Source organism: Clinocottus analis, unplaced genomic scaffold (assembly GCF_023055335.1).
Source record: "Clinocottus analis isolate CAN_PGR_092001 unplaced genomic scaffold, fCliAna1.0.p SCAF_27, whole genome shotgun sequence".
NCBI classification, from domain to species: domain Eukaryota; kingdom Metazoa; phylum Chordata; class Actinopteri; order Perciformes; family Cottidae; genus Clinocottus; species Clinocottus analis.
Window position 1 is genome coordinate 2,446,117 of NW_027176009.1, and position 18,785 is coordinate 2,464,901.

Sequence of the window (18,785 nt, forward strand, 5' to 3'; positions counted from 1 at the left end):
GGTGGCATCATGGAGGAAATGCACTAAGTCAACTTTTTTTTTTACAATTAACACTTGAAATGATAAAAGCGCTTGCAAATGACAGCATAGCTCAACTAGTAAACCATACTTTGGTGTTTCATATTTCTTCATCTTTACTTCGGAATTCTTTTTCTTCTTCTTCATCAAATTAACCAATTAACAATGAAAGATCTTGGGAAGATAAGAATACACATAAAATGAAACGTGGTGTTTTAATACATATAAAATAATAATCCACCTTGTGAATCTGAGTCATCGTGGCACCATGTGGTCCTGGAGACCTTCTCTACAGAAGCAGCTTCCAGTAGTCTGCTACTTGTTTCTATTTCTGTCTGTCTGTCGACAGATAACATCTCAACCTTGCAAAATATTAGTCATGAAACTGTACAGGCGTATACTGGAGCTCAAAATAAAAGCAAGAGGGTCTGTACATTTCTGTTCTGAAGCCAACCACACATCCCAGAGAACACAAGATGACGCATGTTTAATGTCTGTGAACAAGGTTTTAAGTTTTTATTGAATCTCAGGCAGAAACATACATGATAATCCTTTATTGCTCAATGGCATTCCACGCCGCGCTCAGCGGCTCATTCTCACATCAAAACCAACATTAAGAACTGAATCAAGCATCACTTTGTGTCTGGTTTTTCTGTGTTACTGAACCAGTAGCCAAACTCACTGTGCGTGTGTGTGTGTGTGTGTGTGTGTGTGTGAGAGTGTTTGTGTGTGTGTGTGTTGAGGAAGAGTGGTGTCTTTCTTCACATGATGCAAAATCCAGACTTGTAGTCCACCTTGAAGTTTATACTGCTTATTATAAAACTCACGTTTCCTCATACAGATTCATTCAGAATTATCTCCCTATTATAGATCCTGATAGTAATAGTATATATCTATATTATATATATATATATATTGTAAGTTCTGGTTTTATGGCTGAAAGCTTAAGGTTTTGGCTGTTGAACGGCTACACGGTCATTCTTCATCAAAAAACAATGAGACAACAAAAAAGAAAACCCTGCAAACCTGTAAATGAAATTTCCTGAATGCTTACATATCATTTTTTTTCCAGTACTGATATTAACGATTATATCGGCGTTGAAGTGAAAACACACTCAAACTTAGGAGTTATTGCCTTAATATTTTTTTTGCATGATAAAGAAGAGGAGAAAAGAGGGGGTGGGGGGTTGAGTTTGTAGATATTCACACAACAGACGTGTCGAGACAAATGGCATGCAAGACGGAAGAAGGAGACGCACTGAACAAGGGGAGTACAAACATTTTTAAACACTACACTACATGAATGTTATTACACTTATGTGTAGGGGAGATAGACAATAGATCTGACAGAGGATGTGTCACACTGTGTGCAAAAAAGGGTTTACATAAGTTTCAGACATGGTCCAACACAAAACAGTAGCTTTAGGAGCACACAACAAAAGTCTTTAAATTTCCTTTTTAAAATATGGCTTATCAAGTTATCACATCTTTTTTTTCTTCTTTTTTTTTCGAGAGACAGACACACAGTTAATACAATAATTTTATATTATATTTTATGATTGTTTGCCCACCTTCAGGCTTGTAATGTATTCATTATTTATGTACAAATTGAGTGAACAGCATGGTGGACAAGGGGACTATTTTTCAGTGCTGCAAGAGAGCTCTGCAGAGGAGAGAAAAGGGAGTTTAAAACGTCTCGGACTAGAAGGCTAAACCATCTAACATTGTGTTTTTTAGCCCCTCTGCTTGCTGTCAGCTTCTCGAGTGTAACATAGCTAACGTTCACCTTGACCCTTGGGTCAGCCTAGCTTAGTCTAATGGCTGCCATTCACACTGCTGCTTCACACCCGACTCATTTCCCCACCATAAAACTTAGATTGGTCAAACACCAAAACAATGTGCCAGATTAAACTTCCTGTCCTTTAACATTGCTCACAAAGCAATGTTCACATCTGTCATGTGGGCGAGGGGGAAAAAGAAAACCCTGGATCTGAGCCAACTTTGTGAATGTAGCCTATCAACTGAGCTAGCTAACGTTAGCATGAGCTAACGAGCTAGCCTACTTCTTCAGCATGTCTTGCAGTGGGCCTGGCAGGTATTTCATCACTGTGTCCATGATGCTCTCCTCCTCCTCCTCGTCGCCGCAGCCCGCCGGCACGAGCTTCTTGGGTCGAGTCAAGCTGCCCTCTGCAGACTCCTCTGCGGCGGCTGCTGCCTCGGCCTCGGCCTCCTCGCGCTTTTTCAAGCCATACTGTTGGTCCGTCACATAAATATGTAAACGTTAGAAGAATGACATTGCAGTAACAGAAATGTGAGATTTGTGTTTCCTTGGTGGTTGGTTCTGCTGGATGTGTTATTTCCAAATATCTTCAATATTTCACTTTTTTTCCCCCTCTTTATTTTGCGATGGTTGCTGTCTGGGTCCAAGTGTGTCACATGACCTTTTTTTCTACTATGGTCACTTCTCCAACAATCGCTGCGCATCCCAACACGGTTCCTTTGATGCTTTATCTGCTGCAGGGTTCAAGGCCTAACACATCTTTTATAACAGCTGTAAGAACGTGTGTGTGTGTGTGTGTGTGTGTGTGTGTGTGTGTGTGTGTGTGTGTGTGTGTGTGTGTGTGCGTGCGTGAGTTAATGCAGAGGGAAAATTATTGCATTTTGAGTAAAAGCTAAAGCTAAATATAATAAATGGAATTAATTAATTTAACTGATTGGTCTTTGTGTGATGTGATTCGTTAGGAAACCGTGTTCTTTTCGTTGCAATAACCGCTCATTTGGGACTCCTTTGGGGATGTGAGTTGGTAAATCGTAATTATGATAACTCCATTAAAATATGAATACAACATTATGCTCATGCACTCATCCATCTATATCCGACTGAATGTTAAGATTCACTCATCTCATGGAGCCTTTTCCTGTTTTCCTGTAATTTGAGCAGCTGCTAACCCTTCATCTTTGTCTTCCTCTTGTTCCCATCTGTTTTTCTGCACAGCTATATGGAATGTGTCAAAAACAGATGGATAGGTTGCTGTTCTTCAGTGTTCACATTGTGACAGTCCATGTCGAACACTCGCAGTGTGTATTTGTTTAAAAAAGGCCCTCTATTCCCCAACATCTGGATAAAACAGATATACTACGGACGTTTCTTGCAGTAGGTGGCACAACGGGACAAGGCTGTGGAGGAAGCTGACAGAAGCCCCTCAGTAACGAGCACTTTGGGAGCTGTTCCTTGCTCTTTGTTCACCTCAGGGAGAACTTGGGAGGAATGGAGGAGGTGAGGAGCCAGGGGAGGAGTGCCGCTTTTCATCCCGCTGAATCACAGCGTTCCCCTCAGACCGACCCCACCCACAGACTGCCTGTCTTTCGCTCTGCCTCTGCAGTGAGGTGGTTACACTGCAGCCCCACATTTGTGGAGGACTGAGAAGCCAACACTTACTGCAGACAGTAAAATCATACTAACACTGGTTCAGACTGCCAAAGTCATTAGACATAGAAAATGCTAAATAAATCAAATAAATCCAAAACCTACACAATGGTCGCTCATATTGGACATTAGAAATAATGTTGTTAGAGTTGTGCCTGAAGAAATGAAGCAGTTTCCTCAACAATAATTTACATTTGAGGTGTTTGCGCTTTAATAAAGCAGTCCTCCCTGAGCCAACCTTTTAAATTCTAATTTATTCTTCATGGCCCCGCAGTTCTCCTTCCTGATCTGCCACTGATCTATTTTAAAATTACATAAAAGCAAACCAAAATAGTCTGAAGGTAGTCTAATTCAGGTCTGTTATTTAAAAAAGAAAAAAGAAAAAAGGATTGTGCTGTCATGCAGCCAAGATGAGAAGCCCTTAAAGTCAACTTCCTACATGGATTTGACAACTTTACAGTTCAGTGTTCACATTTCTGGGAACAACACATGAGTTTATTTGTAGTAGTGGTTGTATTCATGACGAGGAGACACTGACTTGGTTCCCGGTGTTGAATTAAAACAACCATATTAGTATTTAAATCAGCCATTAGGTTATTATACAGCATACAGTCATCATACCTTATCTCTGATGCCTTGCCTCATGCTTTCCCTCTCAGCCTCCATCTTGGCATATTTGCCCTTCCTCTCCTCCTCCTGCTGCCTGAGCGCCTCCTGTCTCTCCTCCTCTTTCTGGGCTGCGTCGGGGTCCTCCTCCTTCTCCTCTCCACCCAGCATCTTGCCCACATCAGGAGGACCTCCTGGGAACGAGGAGAGAGATAAACATTAATGTATGAGACACAAGGACAACCGGCCTCGCGGACTACGATGCAGAAGAGACGTCAGACAGACAGACGACAACATGGACTTCTGGGACTTGCAGAAATTTGATCAATTTAGAAACCTCCGGTGAAGCCTGAGGAAAACGGCTGTTCCAATATCAAATATTGTTTAATGTCAAGTTTAATAACTATGTCCCTTTGTCTTTCCCCCATGACTGTTCTCTCGTCAGGGTGGAAATTGCTATTTTCACATGTTGTCGCTGAAATAACTCATTAGTCTTATTTTGTACATGTACGTCGTTATTTTTATTTAATTTGTCCACTTTGTGTTTCGTGTGTCCCCCACTGCTCCATGATGGAATTTATCAAACCTTGAATCTATTTACGTTCAGAAAACCATTACGTGAAGAGGTTTCAGCCTGGAAATGAGCCAACCAATTACGAGATGATTGATGTTGAAAAAAAATATCTAATCGTGATTATTTATTTCATTTTCATTGATTCCATATATAAAGGATTACGGTGTTATTTCTGCAGTGATCTCTGGCCAGGAAAGATGTTTTCTTAAGCCAGAATAATATGTGTAAACCAGAACATCCCTGCTGTATTATTTCATTTAAAATGCTATATTGACACACATTTCGCCTTTAACAAACCCTGTGCCTCGAGCGATTTGAAAATTGCAGCAGGCCATATTGCAATTTTGATAAAAGATTTATTTTGCAGCCCAAACTGCGAACTCCACCAATCAGAGACGTCGCTGTTCTACCTTTAGGATAATGGTATAGTACTCCACTCCATGGGGTATATTACATCCACTTCAGGAGCATAAACCATTGTTTCACAATGCCAGAGCTCGTGTAGCGACATTATTGCTAATATATCAAAACCACTGCTTTTTATTGTCAAATCCCACTGCCGAGCTTATCAATGCGATACATGTTTAACAGTGGATTTAAACCTAGTGGCAGCCTTTGAAAGCATGCTTGACACGGCCTGTTCTGGATGGTGTCCTATATGACGACACGTTATTTCAACAACGGTTTACCTGTTCTGACTAACAACCACAAGACTGTGAGATATATTTCACATTTGATGAATTCCTTGAAGCTGAAATCCTGTTTTCTGTTAAATTGATGCCTAATCAAGATCTAAATTATGTTTTTTTTTCTCCTAAGTATGCTGGAAATATGAAATTTGAATCTTATTCATCGCCATTTGTAATGCTTTTGTGTTTGTAGAATATGAACTCTTTATTTAATCAATAACCCCCCCCAGATGTCCAGAAACAACGCTGAAGACTTGGTGTCCACAGTGAAGCCATTCAGCTCTGATAGTTTCCTAAGTGGAGGTCAAGCCATGGACGGTGTGAATATGACTTTTACACAACAGGGCACAAGTCCTGGAATATGTCTTACGCGGGGATTCTTACTGTCGCTGTAGGAGCTGCACTTCCCGGTGAAATAATGCCATGTGATACCAGAAAAATGCTGCGCTTGGCAAACCCGAATAAGCTGTCAACAAGCATCAACAGAAAAGAGAAAAGCCAAAGGTCTAAAGGATTTTGGCAAAAACGGGAGCAGACAAGTAGCGAGGAGGAGGAGGGGGGAAAAAGAGAAGAAGAAATGAGGAAACGGGAGACAGGGAGTCAGTGTGCTGCTGAGTTTTATGAAAAAACAAGACATATTGAGAAAAAACAAGAAGAGCACGAGAAGAGGGAGAGAATCTGTCAGAAGCTATTGAGTCCGAATGTATTAGCTGAGCTGTTCCAGTTAGTGGGATTACCAAGCGGTTTCTGTGCAACCAGAGAGGGAGAGAGTGTGACGGATGAATAAATGGAAGGAGGGAAAGGAAAGGAAGAGAGTGATGAAGAATGAATGAGAGAGTTAAGTCAGGAGGAAGAGGAGGGAAAGGTTGAGAGGCAGACATGGAGCATCTGAGGAGAGAAAGCACGCGACCAAGAAAGAAAGGAAGACAGATTCCTCCTCCAGTCTGCAGCTGCCCCCGGTGTCGTTCCTATTCCTCACTCATCAGCATAAAGAAAACAAACTGCAGCAAAATGCGGAGAGATAAAAGACAGGAGAGGATGAAGTGGGAAGAGATGAGTGCAAGAGCAAGGAAGGAGAAAAAGAAAGGGTAGTAAAAAATGAAAAGGAATCAGGATAACTGCAGGCTATAAAAAGGGACTGCGGTTTGTGCAATCACGAGTTGTCATTTTCAAAGCTCTTGTTTTAATATATATATATATATATATATATATATATATATATATATATATATATATATATATATATATATATATATATATATATATTAAGAGCTCCTATGCAGCACTGTAACATCTTTTAAAATCAAGTATTTAACAGTTTTTTAAAGTCATTTAAAGCTACAATCCCATATTTTTTACTTTTTCCAACAAACGATCTGAAGGAAGAGCAGATCACGTCGTTAACACTGAATTTTTAAACTTATATTTCCCCCCCATTGACACCGTCTCTGCCTTCATCTGAATGACGTCATCTCGTTGCGGCCTCCTCCTCTGCTTTATGGTTTATTGACTGAGTTTATTGACATTTCATTTGAACTTTCAGGAGCACAGTCCATGTGGACACCAACGTAGGACGCGTTGGAACCGCTGTCATCATATGCACTGGGAAAGCAGCTTCAATTGAAATAAGTGAGTCACACTTCATTCATTGTTAGATGCGGCACATCCGCAGCTTGTAATACGCAGCCAAACAACCGGGCTGAGGAGACAAAGAAGATGGCCACCATGAGAGACTTCAGATGTATTGTAACGAACACACCGCAGCAATCGGGGCTCAGCACCAAAGATGGAAAACCGGCATAGAAAATAAACATGACAATAGATCAGTCCCATTAATGAACCACTCAGATGCGCGTGAAAGAAACAGATAAGACTGACATTCAGAGAGAAATCCAAAGTAAACAATGGTATTGCTGTATCAGCAGCACAGAGAGGCTGACAAAGCAAAATCTGCCCGAACGCGATGCACACATCTTTGTTCTCTTAAGTGTGTGTATGCGTGAGAGGGAGCGGGTTAGAAAGAGAGCTAAAGAGCACATACAGTCGCTCTATACGCGCGTGTGGATATAAATAATTGCTTCGTTCCATTTTTGGGTCTCGCGCATGAGTGGTTGAGCAATTACTTCTCATGTGTGCTAGAATGTGCAGATTACAGTGTGTGTGTGTGTGTGTGTGTGTGTGTGTGTATGGGCTTGTCCATGTACAGTAGTGGCTCGTATCCCCGCTCAAGTGTTACCCTAAACTTTAATCACGACTCGCCATACATACGCACAGTGTACAGCGTGTTTTTATCTGAATTGTGTTGCTAGGAAACAGCTCGCATCCACGTTTATTTCATGTCAGCTGCTGATGTAAGCAAACACCGACAAAGGGACGAAAAAAAGACCAATTAGGAATCCGTGTTTGCGGCTGATAAACGGCGCTCATTGATATGTTCCTTTTCTTCGGATTTAGGCAGCAAAACTATGAGCCTGTACAAAGTGTGAAAATCAAGGTGAAACGTGACGTTGCGTCTCGAATCGGACGCATGTGAACAGGACTCAGGACCCGGATGCATCGATATCAGATGTCAGGCCGATACTGACTGATATACTGGATCGGGTATCGGTGGCCACGTGTCATCAAGTACTGCAATTTGAATTTCTATTTAGGTTTTGAGCAATTTGTCGCAGCATTAAAAAGGTTTACACGGATTCAGTTTACCAGGTGTACGATTTATTATTACATTTTTTATTCATGAAATGTATATATATATATAGATTTTCTTTTTATTTGTTACATTTAGTTTTACAAAGTTAGGAAAGCAATGTTTACGTCAAGCCTGATGTCTCACACAGAATGATGGCTCCCGGCTGCATACAGCGTCTTAATGAATCACTGGTGTCAGATCCACACTCGCTGTCGCCCGACACCCAGAGCCCAGCTTTCTGTTTCGGGACTAAAAACATCTGATCGGTGCATCCCTATTTTGGGATCGGTTTATGATATTATACCTGAACATCTTCAATACAGTCAGTGTAAACACTGCTATTGAATCCTGTAAGTGGAGCAATGACTCACTACCGCTAAGCCTCTTTGTCAAAAGATTCCCATCCACGGCCCAGAATAAAAGCCCTCTAGTACCCCCTCTAACTGCCAAACCAAAACAAACTTGGTCTGGTTTCACAAAATCGTATTAGCACATCCAGATTGTCTTTGTTCGGATGTAAAAAAAAGAACGAAAAAAGAGGTTCCTGAGAGACAAAGCCTTGAGTTATATTGAGCTATGATCCCATCTCATGCTTTGTGAGTCATTTTAGAGATACTGCGATGTCCTCTCAAACCAGAATGACTCTATTAAGCTCCTCAGCATCACATAAGCTGTGTCGCGCTATGCATTTGAATAAAGTGTATCTACACTTTGTCCCTACTCCATGAGGCTGTAGTTGTCGGATTGACATTCAATATGTTAGCTAATAAAAGCCTCTAATGCATGGCTGACAGGTTGGCCTTTAGCCTTCTTCTTTTATACAGTCCACATTATATGAGATGACTCAAAATCAGCAACGACAAAGAGGCACTTTGCAGAGAAATTCTCTACCATGCCAATCAAAAGCCAGCTGACTTATGCGCAACATAAAATATGATGTTAAGGGGCTGACTGTGATCTGCAACACTGCTTATCTCACACAGCAGGCAGCCTATCCAAGAGATGGAATAAGATGGTTAGGGTGTTTTGACCTCATGCCGACTTGTTCAGACATTTTAACTTCACCAGCGTACATTTCTTCGCTGTTAAAAGGTGTCATCTCTCTAATCCTTCGCTTCTGAAAGGGCTTTGCTAAGTCTTTGTTAAATCCAAAGTCTCGGAGGGAAAGCAGGAAATAAGACTAACCTTAGCTAGCTCTCCCAGTGCTTGAACTTTTGAATCAGATAAACAGTTCTTATCCACTTCTTTACCACTTTAGGTTCCGGAGGCAAATCCCCTCTCTAACTCCAAATTGTGGCGGGAAAGCGGATGAGTGTAAAGATCTACGTCTGGCCTTCAGGACAGACTTTGTCTCAGTACAGCTCATTAAACTGCAGGGGGAAAAAAACGTGGCAGGGTCAGAAATTGGTGGAAAAGATGGAGAAAGTGGGCTCACTGTTGTTCTGCTGTAAAATTGACCGCAGTTATGTTTGAGTCTGCTTGAACTTCTCTCAGATGGAGCAGCTTTGCACGATGTGTCAGGCCGGACACATCTTGCGTTGGGACTAAAGTTCACAAATACAAGTTTGACAATCACTACTTTCGCCCCCAAAAAAGATTGTCTTTTATTAACATCAGGGTGATTGAATCAATATTGTGGTGGACATTTTGAGAATCTATTTACTGGAATAGATACCAAGGCTTACTTATTTGACATATTATTCAACATGTTATTTCTTGAGTCAGACTTAATTTGCATCAAATTACGTTATCTTTATGTTTTTATATAATTCGGAAGCTAACGTGATTTGATGAGCGCTCAAAAATGATTTGAATTGAACCTTCTAGTTGTGACCGGACAAACACAGCGTCATCATCTGCATCCCAAAGCTCTGCCGTGGATGTGGTGGACAGTTTGATGTTGGATGTGCGTCAGCTGAGAACGAAACTACCTGCATCTGTGAGGCTCGGCAAATAATTCAGCTGGAATGAAATTGACTAACAGGGCGAGAGTTTCCACCATGAAAGGTCGGATTCAAACAACACCGCTCCACACTTAAGCTGCTAACATGTAGCCATGACGAGGTCTCAACCTCCTCGCATATCCTGGCGTATATACATGCATGCATGTATATTCTATATACATGCATGCATGTCCAACAGAAAGGTCATATATCTGAATGTTTTTAATACAAATTTCCTCTCTCTTTAAGATTCTCAGACACTATTTAAGACTTGGATGGTTGAATGCATTATTTATGAGATCTGGACAAACTGTCAAACACACATGCATAGAAACACACACACATGCACACGCACACACACACACACACACACACACACACACACACACACACACTTAGTACTGTAGAAGGAGCCCAAGGTCAATTTGATGAACTGAATCTGATTTGCTTGAGTAACGCACAAGAAGAAGATGGGGGAGTGTGTCTGCGTCAGTGGCGAAGGCCTGATTTTCTCAGCCAATCATATTAGAGTGCTGCTAAATGTGATTATCTGTTATTTGAGGAGACGAGGTGAGGGAAGAACATCTGAAGGTGTCTTCTGTTTTCCTATCACCTCAAATCACACAGCTTTGTCACACGTATTCAGTGAAAATGGCACCCAGGAACCGTTATACTCGCAGACACTTTGTCGAGCCGACATGTCGGCGTATGATCAAATGCGTGTGAAGTTAGGTTATATATAGGGAATTAATAAATATTGTGAAGGAAAAAAAAAGGGAGAGCAGTCAGCTGCCTTTTAATATCAGGACGAAGTGGCGTTAGCTTGTTTGCTAATTCTCTATGTGAGGGTGAAATAATATTCAACATTCACGAGGGGGTCACCCGTCTTTTTCTGCAAGTTTCAGCAGAAACAAGCTTTTCAAAAACGTTTCTTTTAGGCATATCATTTTTGTGTCGTTTTGCAAAATAAAAAACGTTGCCAATTGCCTAAAAGCTTCAGTCAGGATAATGACACTCACTACCGTGAGCTATTTTAAGTGTCCTCAGTACTAACATGCCAAGTGTCTTATCCAGAGAGCCCATACATTTTCCCACTGAGTGAGTCAAAGATTATATTTAATTCTGCATCTTCATTTAGCAAAATGAGAACTGGCTCCCCGCTTTATTCAAGGCAAGTCGATTTTACTTATGTGGCCAAAAACACAAAATTGCGTCAAGGGGCTTTTACACTGAATGAAAGAAGCCGCTTTTAAACATCGCTTTGAACATCATCCAATTGTTTAATTCAATGTATCATTCGAAAAACTACCATGAACAAAATACCGGTCGCCATAATTCCACTCCAATGAAACTGTTAATGGTCAAAATATTAAAAATTGAAATCATGATTCTTTTGAACTCCATTGCACCCCACATTAAAACAGAGGCAGACTTCTCGACGTAATTTCCTGATATTTAATTTACCGGAATCATCAATTATGAATGAAATGGTAATGGTAAAATGTACATTTATTTTTGCAGCAGATTCTTAGACCGCACCATGAGACTGAATGCAAAAGTGAAGTGTGTATTATTTCTGTATTACACCTTACCATTCACTTATTAGCTGTCTAGCGCTGCCTTTCTGCTGATAGTCAAGGTTTTCCTGCTGCCTGAGGCCTTCAGGGCTTGATAGAGCTCCATACTTCAGGACTAATGTCTGCCTAACTGAACTGCTCCCTTTTCTTTGAAACTAACTTCTGCTTTTAAGGAGTTGAGAAGTGCAGAGTCAGCACTGAAGCTTCTAAGGAGCAGAATCAATCAATGCATAAGGAAAATAAAGTAAGAATTTAAGGTTGGGTGCAAAAGCTCTGTGAGGCCCTCGCTGCCTCATGGCTCTCACATAACCACACTGCTGGCTTCATTGATGATCATCCCAATTGTACAGTGAAGCAGAATGCAATATATTTTAATTTCAAAACTCCCTCATCGACAGGTTAAGTTAATATTATTTAGTTGCATCAGCAGTAATAAGTCTGCATCCCTCTGTGTTCTTGTGGGCTGGACGGGATTCATTACAAAGGTCCCAACAGTGAGTCGATAACTGCGTCTGTTAGTCTGTTAATGGAGATAGCAAGGTGTACGGTTATTTATTACAGGCTACCGGCTTCGCCAGGGCTCCCACAGAAAAGAGATCTTAAGTCTCAATCTGACTCTACTCCACAAATTATGTAATGAATCAAAATGGAATTCTAAAAAGAGAAGAATATTACATTGGAATCAGAAAGAGAAAGGTTAGAGAGGGTCATATCTAGAGTATGCCGTAGGCAGGGCCAAGACAAATCACAATAAACACAATTCTCAGTTGATCTCAAATGCATTCCTGGCTCCTCAGATGCGGTGCGGCAGGTTCCTCAAGTCCCGTTCCAAGAATACATTTCAAATTTAATAGATTTTAATGCATCCAGGTAAGAAAGTAAGTCCCATTTTGTGCTGAACTCTACATTTGGTTCACAGCATTGCTTTTTAGAGGTGGATACAATGCCGCAGAATGAAAACGTCTCAGGTTTCCACAGTTTTGACTGGTGTAGATTAAAAGATTTCTCTGGCCGAGCAGGCCAACGGACTGCACACACCTGTACAGGGAGGTGGAACAAGATACGTGAACAATCCACGTTATCTCTACCGTTTAGTAAATGTGGATTAAAAATGTAAAAATGTACATGATTATCTGTCTGTCATCTACGCTCCTGCCTTCAGGATTAATTAATTATAGGAAGTTCAGTTTAACAAGTTTTACTATCACGTTTGGTCCAGAATAGCATGCATTTAAGAAGCCATCTCTATATTTTTATTTATATGGCACCAAAAGTCCCTTGATGCTCACCTACTGTAGCTTCTGCCTCCAGACACCAGAGGGGGTACGAGTAAAGTGCTGTTAACAAGAGCAGCCAGGTATCAAATAAAGCTCCAAAAGGATTTAGATTGTACCTTTTGTCAATTGTTAAAAAATATATTGCGTGTTGCCACACAATTGTGTGTTGCTCCGTTTTATTTACCTGTGAGATACTTTCATCTGTTGTCATGACAACACATGGTTCCATGCACTGTAAAAAAATTTAAAAAAAAAAAAAAAAACGGCAATGCAGCCGGACTGAGGAGCAAACATGGCTGCTGCAGAGGAGAACATCCAACAGACATCTGAAGTGTGCAGATGCATCTGTATTCGAGTCCTGCTGATTCATCGCAGTTAAGCGTCGCTCTGTTTTCTCCCAAGTATCTGTAACCGAAGAAGCCTCGGAGGATTAGTCAATGCACTGGCAGCATCCTCTCTTTCACCAAAACCCGTCCGGACACTTATCATCTAACACACTCAGCAAAACACTCAGTGACGGTAAAGCAAATGCATGTCCAAACAAGAAGCAAAACCACCACGGGATGGAAAAGAGCAAGTAAACAACCGCTATAAGATCGGATCCCCAGTTTTAGAGTGAAACAAACATGGGCTGATGCATTCAGCTTTAAGCTCTCAAGGAGGTTGTATTCATTATTACTTTAAAGTTGTTTGAAGAGAGCAGATACAGTCCACACGCAGGCCTGTTTATGGTACATTGGGTGTCATGTTCACAACTATCTTCAGAGTCTGGAGCCACACTGGCGATTCAGTGAGGCTATATGGTGTAATGTGTAAAATATTAAGCATCTTAGTTAAATGTGTTAACACTAACATTTGCAAATTAGCACTGAACACTTTTTTTTTTTTGCCTTGATAACGGCGCTATAGACGAAATATCAGGGGATCACCAAAGTCATTATAATTCATCCTGAGGGGGACATGAAAGTGTGTGCCAATTTTGTACAGAAATACATCCAAAGGTTGTTGAGATATTTCACTCAAAGACCGAAATATCACCCTCACAGTGGCACTACAGGACAAGCCAGGGGATCTCCAAAGTAATTAGGATCCATCCTCTGGGGCACGTGAATGTTCAGGCAAAATGTCCAGCCCTGCATCCTTCAAATTACGTGACCGTACAACAAAACTGCAACGTGAATTTTGTCATGCATTACGTTTTGCTTTTGACATATCAAAAATAAATGAGTCCATGTGGTTGTTTGGCTAAAAAAAAAATTAAAAAAGAGAGACTGCTGTGCGTTTGAATGGGGTACTTTTGTTGCCTAAACATAACCAAGTACTTTTGTGCTGTTTTTTTGTTTTTTTTTACACTGCAGCTTCACTGCTAATCAGCAATGTTATTAATCTTTGAAAAGCACAGGCAGAGGAACCACATGTTAATCTTTTTTTATGTATTTTTATTTGATGGATGACAGTGAAGCAAGAACAGAAACGTGTGAAGGGAAAGTCAGCAACCGTCCCGAAGCAACAACGGTGCCCAGCCAGAATCATGCGCGTGATGGTTTCAAGCTTAGACTTCTCACACTGGACTAAGACTCGAGTACGCTCAATACTGCAGCCTATATCGATTAAAACACATTTCGCTAACATTGATGTATTGACGGACTGACACTGGGCATTAGATTGATAGCTGAGGAGATTGATTACCTGCTTGTTGGTTTGTTTCATTATCTGATTTCTTGCCCCCGGAGGGGCGCCCAGTGGACTGTCAGCATTATTGCAAACATATGAGTGGAAAGAGGTCACTGTGTCCCCATCAGTAAACATGGCCCACAACCAAAAAGACGGCTGGCACTGACGGCAGAATGGCCTTATCGCCCTGATAGCCATACATATTGATTATTAGATGCACGCACACTCGTCCTTCAAATTACTCTTTCTTGCGCCCTTTCTTACCTCACATCTTTCTTTCTCACACACAAAAATCTATACCTCTCACGTATGCAGAACACACTCTCCACCGCAGGCGGAGCACAGACGCGTACACAGGCAAACACCCACACTGTCAAATCTATTCCCAAAGTCCACAAGCGGAGTGCGGCCCGACTTCTGTGGAGTGAGAAAAAAAAAGAAAAGAAAAAGGAAAAGGAAAATAGCATCTAATGCAATGCAGTTGATTTTAAGAATTCGTAGCACGGTCACGAAGCACAGCAGCTGCAGATCGAGGCAGGGCTGTCATCCTCTGCATCCTGATGAGGAGCGGCTCCAACTCCACATCCCAACTGTAACTCTAACACCTCTGTAACCTGGACGGCAGCAGCTCAGCATACTGCACGGCTGACCTGCTGCATTACAACTAATGGGGCCACTTTCCTGCCTTTCCCCTTGAAGCTATAGCCGACAAGGCAGATGAATTACAGGGCCACAATGAGGACTAATTAAGGAGCAAATAATAGCTAAGATAATATTCTAACGGATAATACCTAAAGGCTTTAAAGGACAAAAGTCTTTTGGAAAAAAAAAATGTTAGTCATAGTTCTTGGCAAAATAGCCCTTCTCTATTTCTCGTACCTAAAAAACCAACAGTTGTCTTGGAAAGAAAAAAACTGCCTTGTTCATAAAGTAATGTGAAACCCTAATAACTAATCATTTCCGGGTGATTTTCATGTTTTCACAACATTCTAAAGATGAGGAGGAAATTCTGCCGTCTTTGTGCAAATTCCACCGTGTAAACTCAAACATGACGACGAAGATCAGGCGAAGAAATAAAGCATCTACATTCCTGAAAAGGTAAAAATGTTTGGCACATTTCCGGGAACAGTATTAGAGTATGAAAAGACCCATATGCTGCAGATGAAATAGGACAGCTGCAGCATATCAGGTCTTTTCATTCGTCCTAACCTCCTTTCCAGAGACGTGTCACGCTTTTAGGGAATCACTGTTCACAAAGACATGTTTTAAAGGCAGAAAATGCAGAGCAACAAAGCATGAACAGTTTTCCCATAATCTTGAACACATCGGGTTATAACAGGCTGGGATTTGACCAACAGGATGTCATGCCCTGCCCCGAGAGCTTTTTAAAAGATGGATGAAGAGAGAGAGAGAGAGAGAGAGAGAGAGAGAGAGAGAGAGAGAGAGAGAGAGAGAGAGAGAGAGAGAGAGAGGGAGAGAATGCGCAGCTCTTGTTTGAAGTCAGGAGTTTGGTGCAGGATGGATTATATCAACCCAGTATCCCCATTACCACCAGTACGTGCAGGGCTGCCGTTATTGCTGCGGAGCAACCCTTTAAATCCTTTACACTGCAGTGCTGTTAAATCAACCTCTAGCCCGGCCGACGACTCACCTCCCATCGCAGCTTTCATTACAAAATTCATGATGAAGCAGTTCTGTGTTCTCTTCCTTCAGTGGTCGGGTTATCAGGGACAGACCTGCAGCCAGGGGACAGAAAACACGAGCTATGACTGCATGAATACCACTGTTGGGACATGCAGTTTCAAGTGTTTGATGGGATGGGGGAGGATGATGATGATGATGATGATGCTCATGAAGCTCAATGCGGACAAGAAACGACCTCCAGACGGAGATCTTTGTTTTGTAAAGGACAAAGATGCTTCTCTACTTTTACGAGAATCGCGAAATCTTAATTAGATCACTTTGGCTCCTGAGAAGTATGAATTTGCGTCTTGACTCCGAAGAACAAAAAGGGGGACCGAATTGGGTTGAAATGGGTTTAGCCTCCAGTACAACACCGTGTCCCGAGTTTCGTCGAGGCACCTGCGCCCTCGATTTTACAACCAGCACTACATCTTTATAGTGATTTATGCTGACGCTGTCTGTCATGGTTCCCTCGTGGAGATAAGTCCCAGAAAAAAGCAGACGCAGAGGTCAAAGATGAGCAAGTGGAGGCATGGTTTATGTCAGTACATGGGCCTTGGAGAACATCACTGCAAGGGCATGATATGGATGAGGAAAAAAAAAGGCTTTTTGTAAAGATGCTCTGCTTTTCTGTAAGGTCTCGCACTTTTCATTTGTAAGTTTTTTGAAGCATTAAAGGAATTTAATCCTTTTCATATGACTATAATAAATGGGATTCGTCTTTAAAGTGAATCAATAGGCATTTTGTAATAACCTTACATAAAAAATAGCATGAACTTTATGTCTAAGGTACTCAATTGTGAGTTTACAGACCTTAAGGTGCTTAATTGTGATTGAAAAAATAGAATTCAGATTATAATTTTATTATTCTCATCTACATGAGTTGCAGAGCGCAAGGACGACTCGAAAGCGCCCTTTTTTCTTTACTTAATTTTTTTTTTTTTTAAATATTTTTTTTTTTTACGACATAACAACCTCGCGGTTAGTTTTGCTGCATTTTACAGCATCCCTCAGCCATTGCGGCACAGACTACGGGGGAAAAACATCCTCCTGAAAAACTTGCTGCACTCATATTATAACGCTGTTTCGTCCTCGAGCCCTTTTCATTTGCCCCAAAGTCAAATCTGCACCACCGCAACGTCCTTACAATAATTTCCTGGTTTCCTTCCTCCTCCTCCTCCTCCTCCTCCTCACCATCACCCTCGTCCTCACCATCCTCATCATCCTCATCTGCAGCAGCAGCATCAGTTTCCCCTCACATGAACCCCTTACAGTATTCACTCAAAGCTCCTGGTGCGGTGCAGCGTTTCGGCACAATTACAGTACCGTACAGTACGACCCCCCCCCCCCCCCCCTTTAAATGACTGCACCCACAAGCTCAGACACGCACGCATTGAAGCCAATACGTTACATCCACGGTGTCGAAGAGTATGGACGCATCAGCATCTTTTACCAAGCGCGCGAGCCTGGTCCCGTACAGTAAAACACACACGGGCAAACGTCGCCTGTCTTTGGCCGCTCGGGCTTCGTTTACCTTGTTTTGATCCTCCTCCAAGTCTTGAAATCCCTCCAAATAAAATCGCCTCGTCGCAGTGTTACAACCACCCTCCGTCTTCTGCTCGAGCTGGGGGAGAAAGAGAACACAAGTTGTGCGTCTTCAAGGAGGGATTGCGCCTCTCTCTCTCTCTGTGTGTGTGTGTGTGTGTGTCTTCCTGCGCGGCTCTCAGTTTGCAGACATGCCGGTTGTGTCAGAGTCGAGCTGCAGCGGCGGAGGAAGAGAGTCTATTCCTGCAGGACGAGATGAGAGCATGCAGAGGGAGAGAGGGGGAGGAGGGAGCACATGAATGCAATACCACCCAAGTGACGGTTCCATTTTATTTATTTTTTAATCACCATTTCCACTGAAAAGAAACATTTAAAAGTACTTTGAGAGGTAGCCCGCTGATAGACTCGTGCGAATGCTCGGGGTCATGACAGAAGGCAGGATGAATGATCAACATCTGATCAGCATTTCATAAGATTGCTTTTCACGTCCTCACAGTTCCTCACTCATTAGTTGACGGTCCACTGAGCCATGGCAGATGAGTGTTACAACATAGAGAATATTTTATTTTATTACAAAAAAAGCTACTTAATAGATGAGAAAACACACTCTTGCATACATTGCCCCTAAAAATCTTAAATATATTATTCGCAAATAGAAGCAGGGTTAAATGCACATAAAACAGAGGTTTAAAGCGGCACTGTTAACGCAGAGCATCATTAGCATTATCTTGAGTCCAAAAAACTCCCCTTTTAGCTCTGTTTTTGGTCTCCACCAACTCCTCAGGGAAACATCTGTCTCTTTAGCTGCTAAAATGCTCCCCTATGTTCAACTGTGTCCGACTGCTGTTTGGTGCCTATAGCACATCGCGTACAGAGGGTTTATCACAGCTTTTCTTCTGTTCTGCCTTCTGCTGCTGGAAACAAGGTTGAGAGCGATGAGTAACCAGGTGGCAGGCTGTTCGACCAAGACAGACAGCGGAAAGATGAAGAAAAAAAAAAAAACGCTTCTTTGTCCTGTTCCATTTCTCGATTCAGTCCATGCTTTTCTATTTTGTGTTATTATGCATTGTTAAAAACAAAGAC

At 41.7% G+C, this 18,785-nt stretch overlaps 1 protein-coding gene across 1 annotated transcript; it reads right to left on the minus strand.

The window, feature by feature from the left end:
- Positions 1 to 504: 504 nt before the first annotated feature.
- On the minus strand, positions 505 to 17,955 carry cplx2a (complexin 2a). Its single transcript, XM_068592498.1, has 4 exons — positions 17,692 to 17,955; positions 16,126 to 16,210; positions 4,067 to 4,245; positions 505 to 2,269 (listed from the first exon to the last, which is right to left on the minus strand). The coding sequence occupies exons 2-4, from the start codon at positions 16,154 to 16,156 to the stop codon at positions 2,078 to 2,080; spliced, it is 402 nt and encodes a 133-aa protein (XP_068448599.1). The 5' UTR covers positions 16,157 to 16,210; positions 17,692 to 17,955; the 3' UTR covers positions 505 to 2,077.
- Positions 17,956 to 18,785: the final 830 nt, after the last annotated feature.

What these genes read in the sequence shown, in the direction of transcription:
- cplx2a (XM_068592498.1), bottom strand. Translation starts at nt 16,156, where the DNA reads ATGAATTTTGTAATGAAAGCTGCGATGGGAG. An exon ending in AATGAAAGCTGCGATGGGAG is followed by an intron (nt 4,246 to 16,125) that starts GTGAGTCGTCGG and finishes CCTCGTTCCCAG; the next exon opens with GAGGTCCTCCTGATGTGGGC. An exon ending in GGCAAGGCATCAGAGATAAG is followed by an intron (nt 2,270 to 4,066) that starts GTATGATGACTG and finishes ACGGACCAACAG; the next exon opens with TATGGCTTGAAAAAGCGCGA.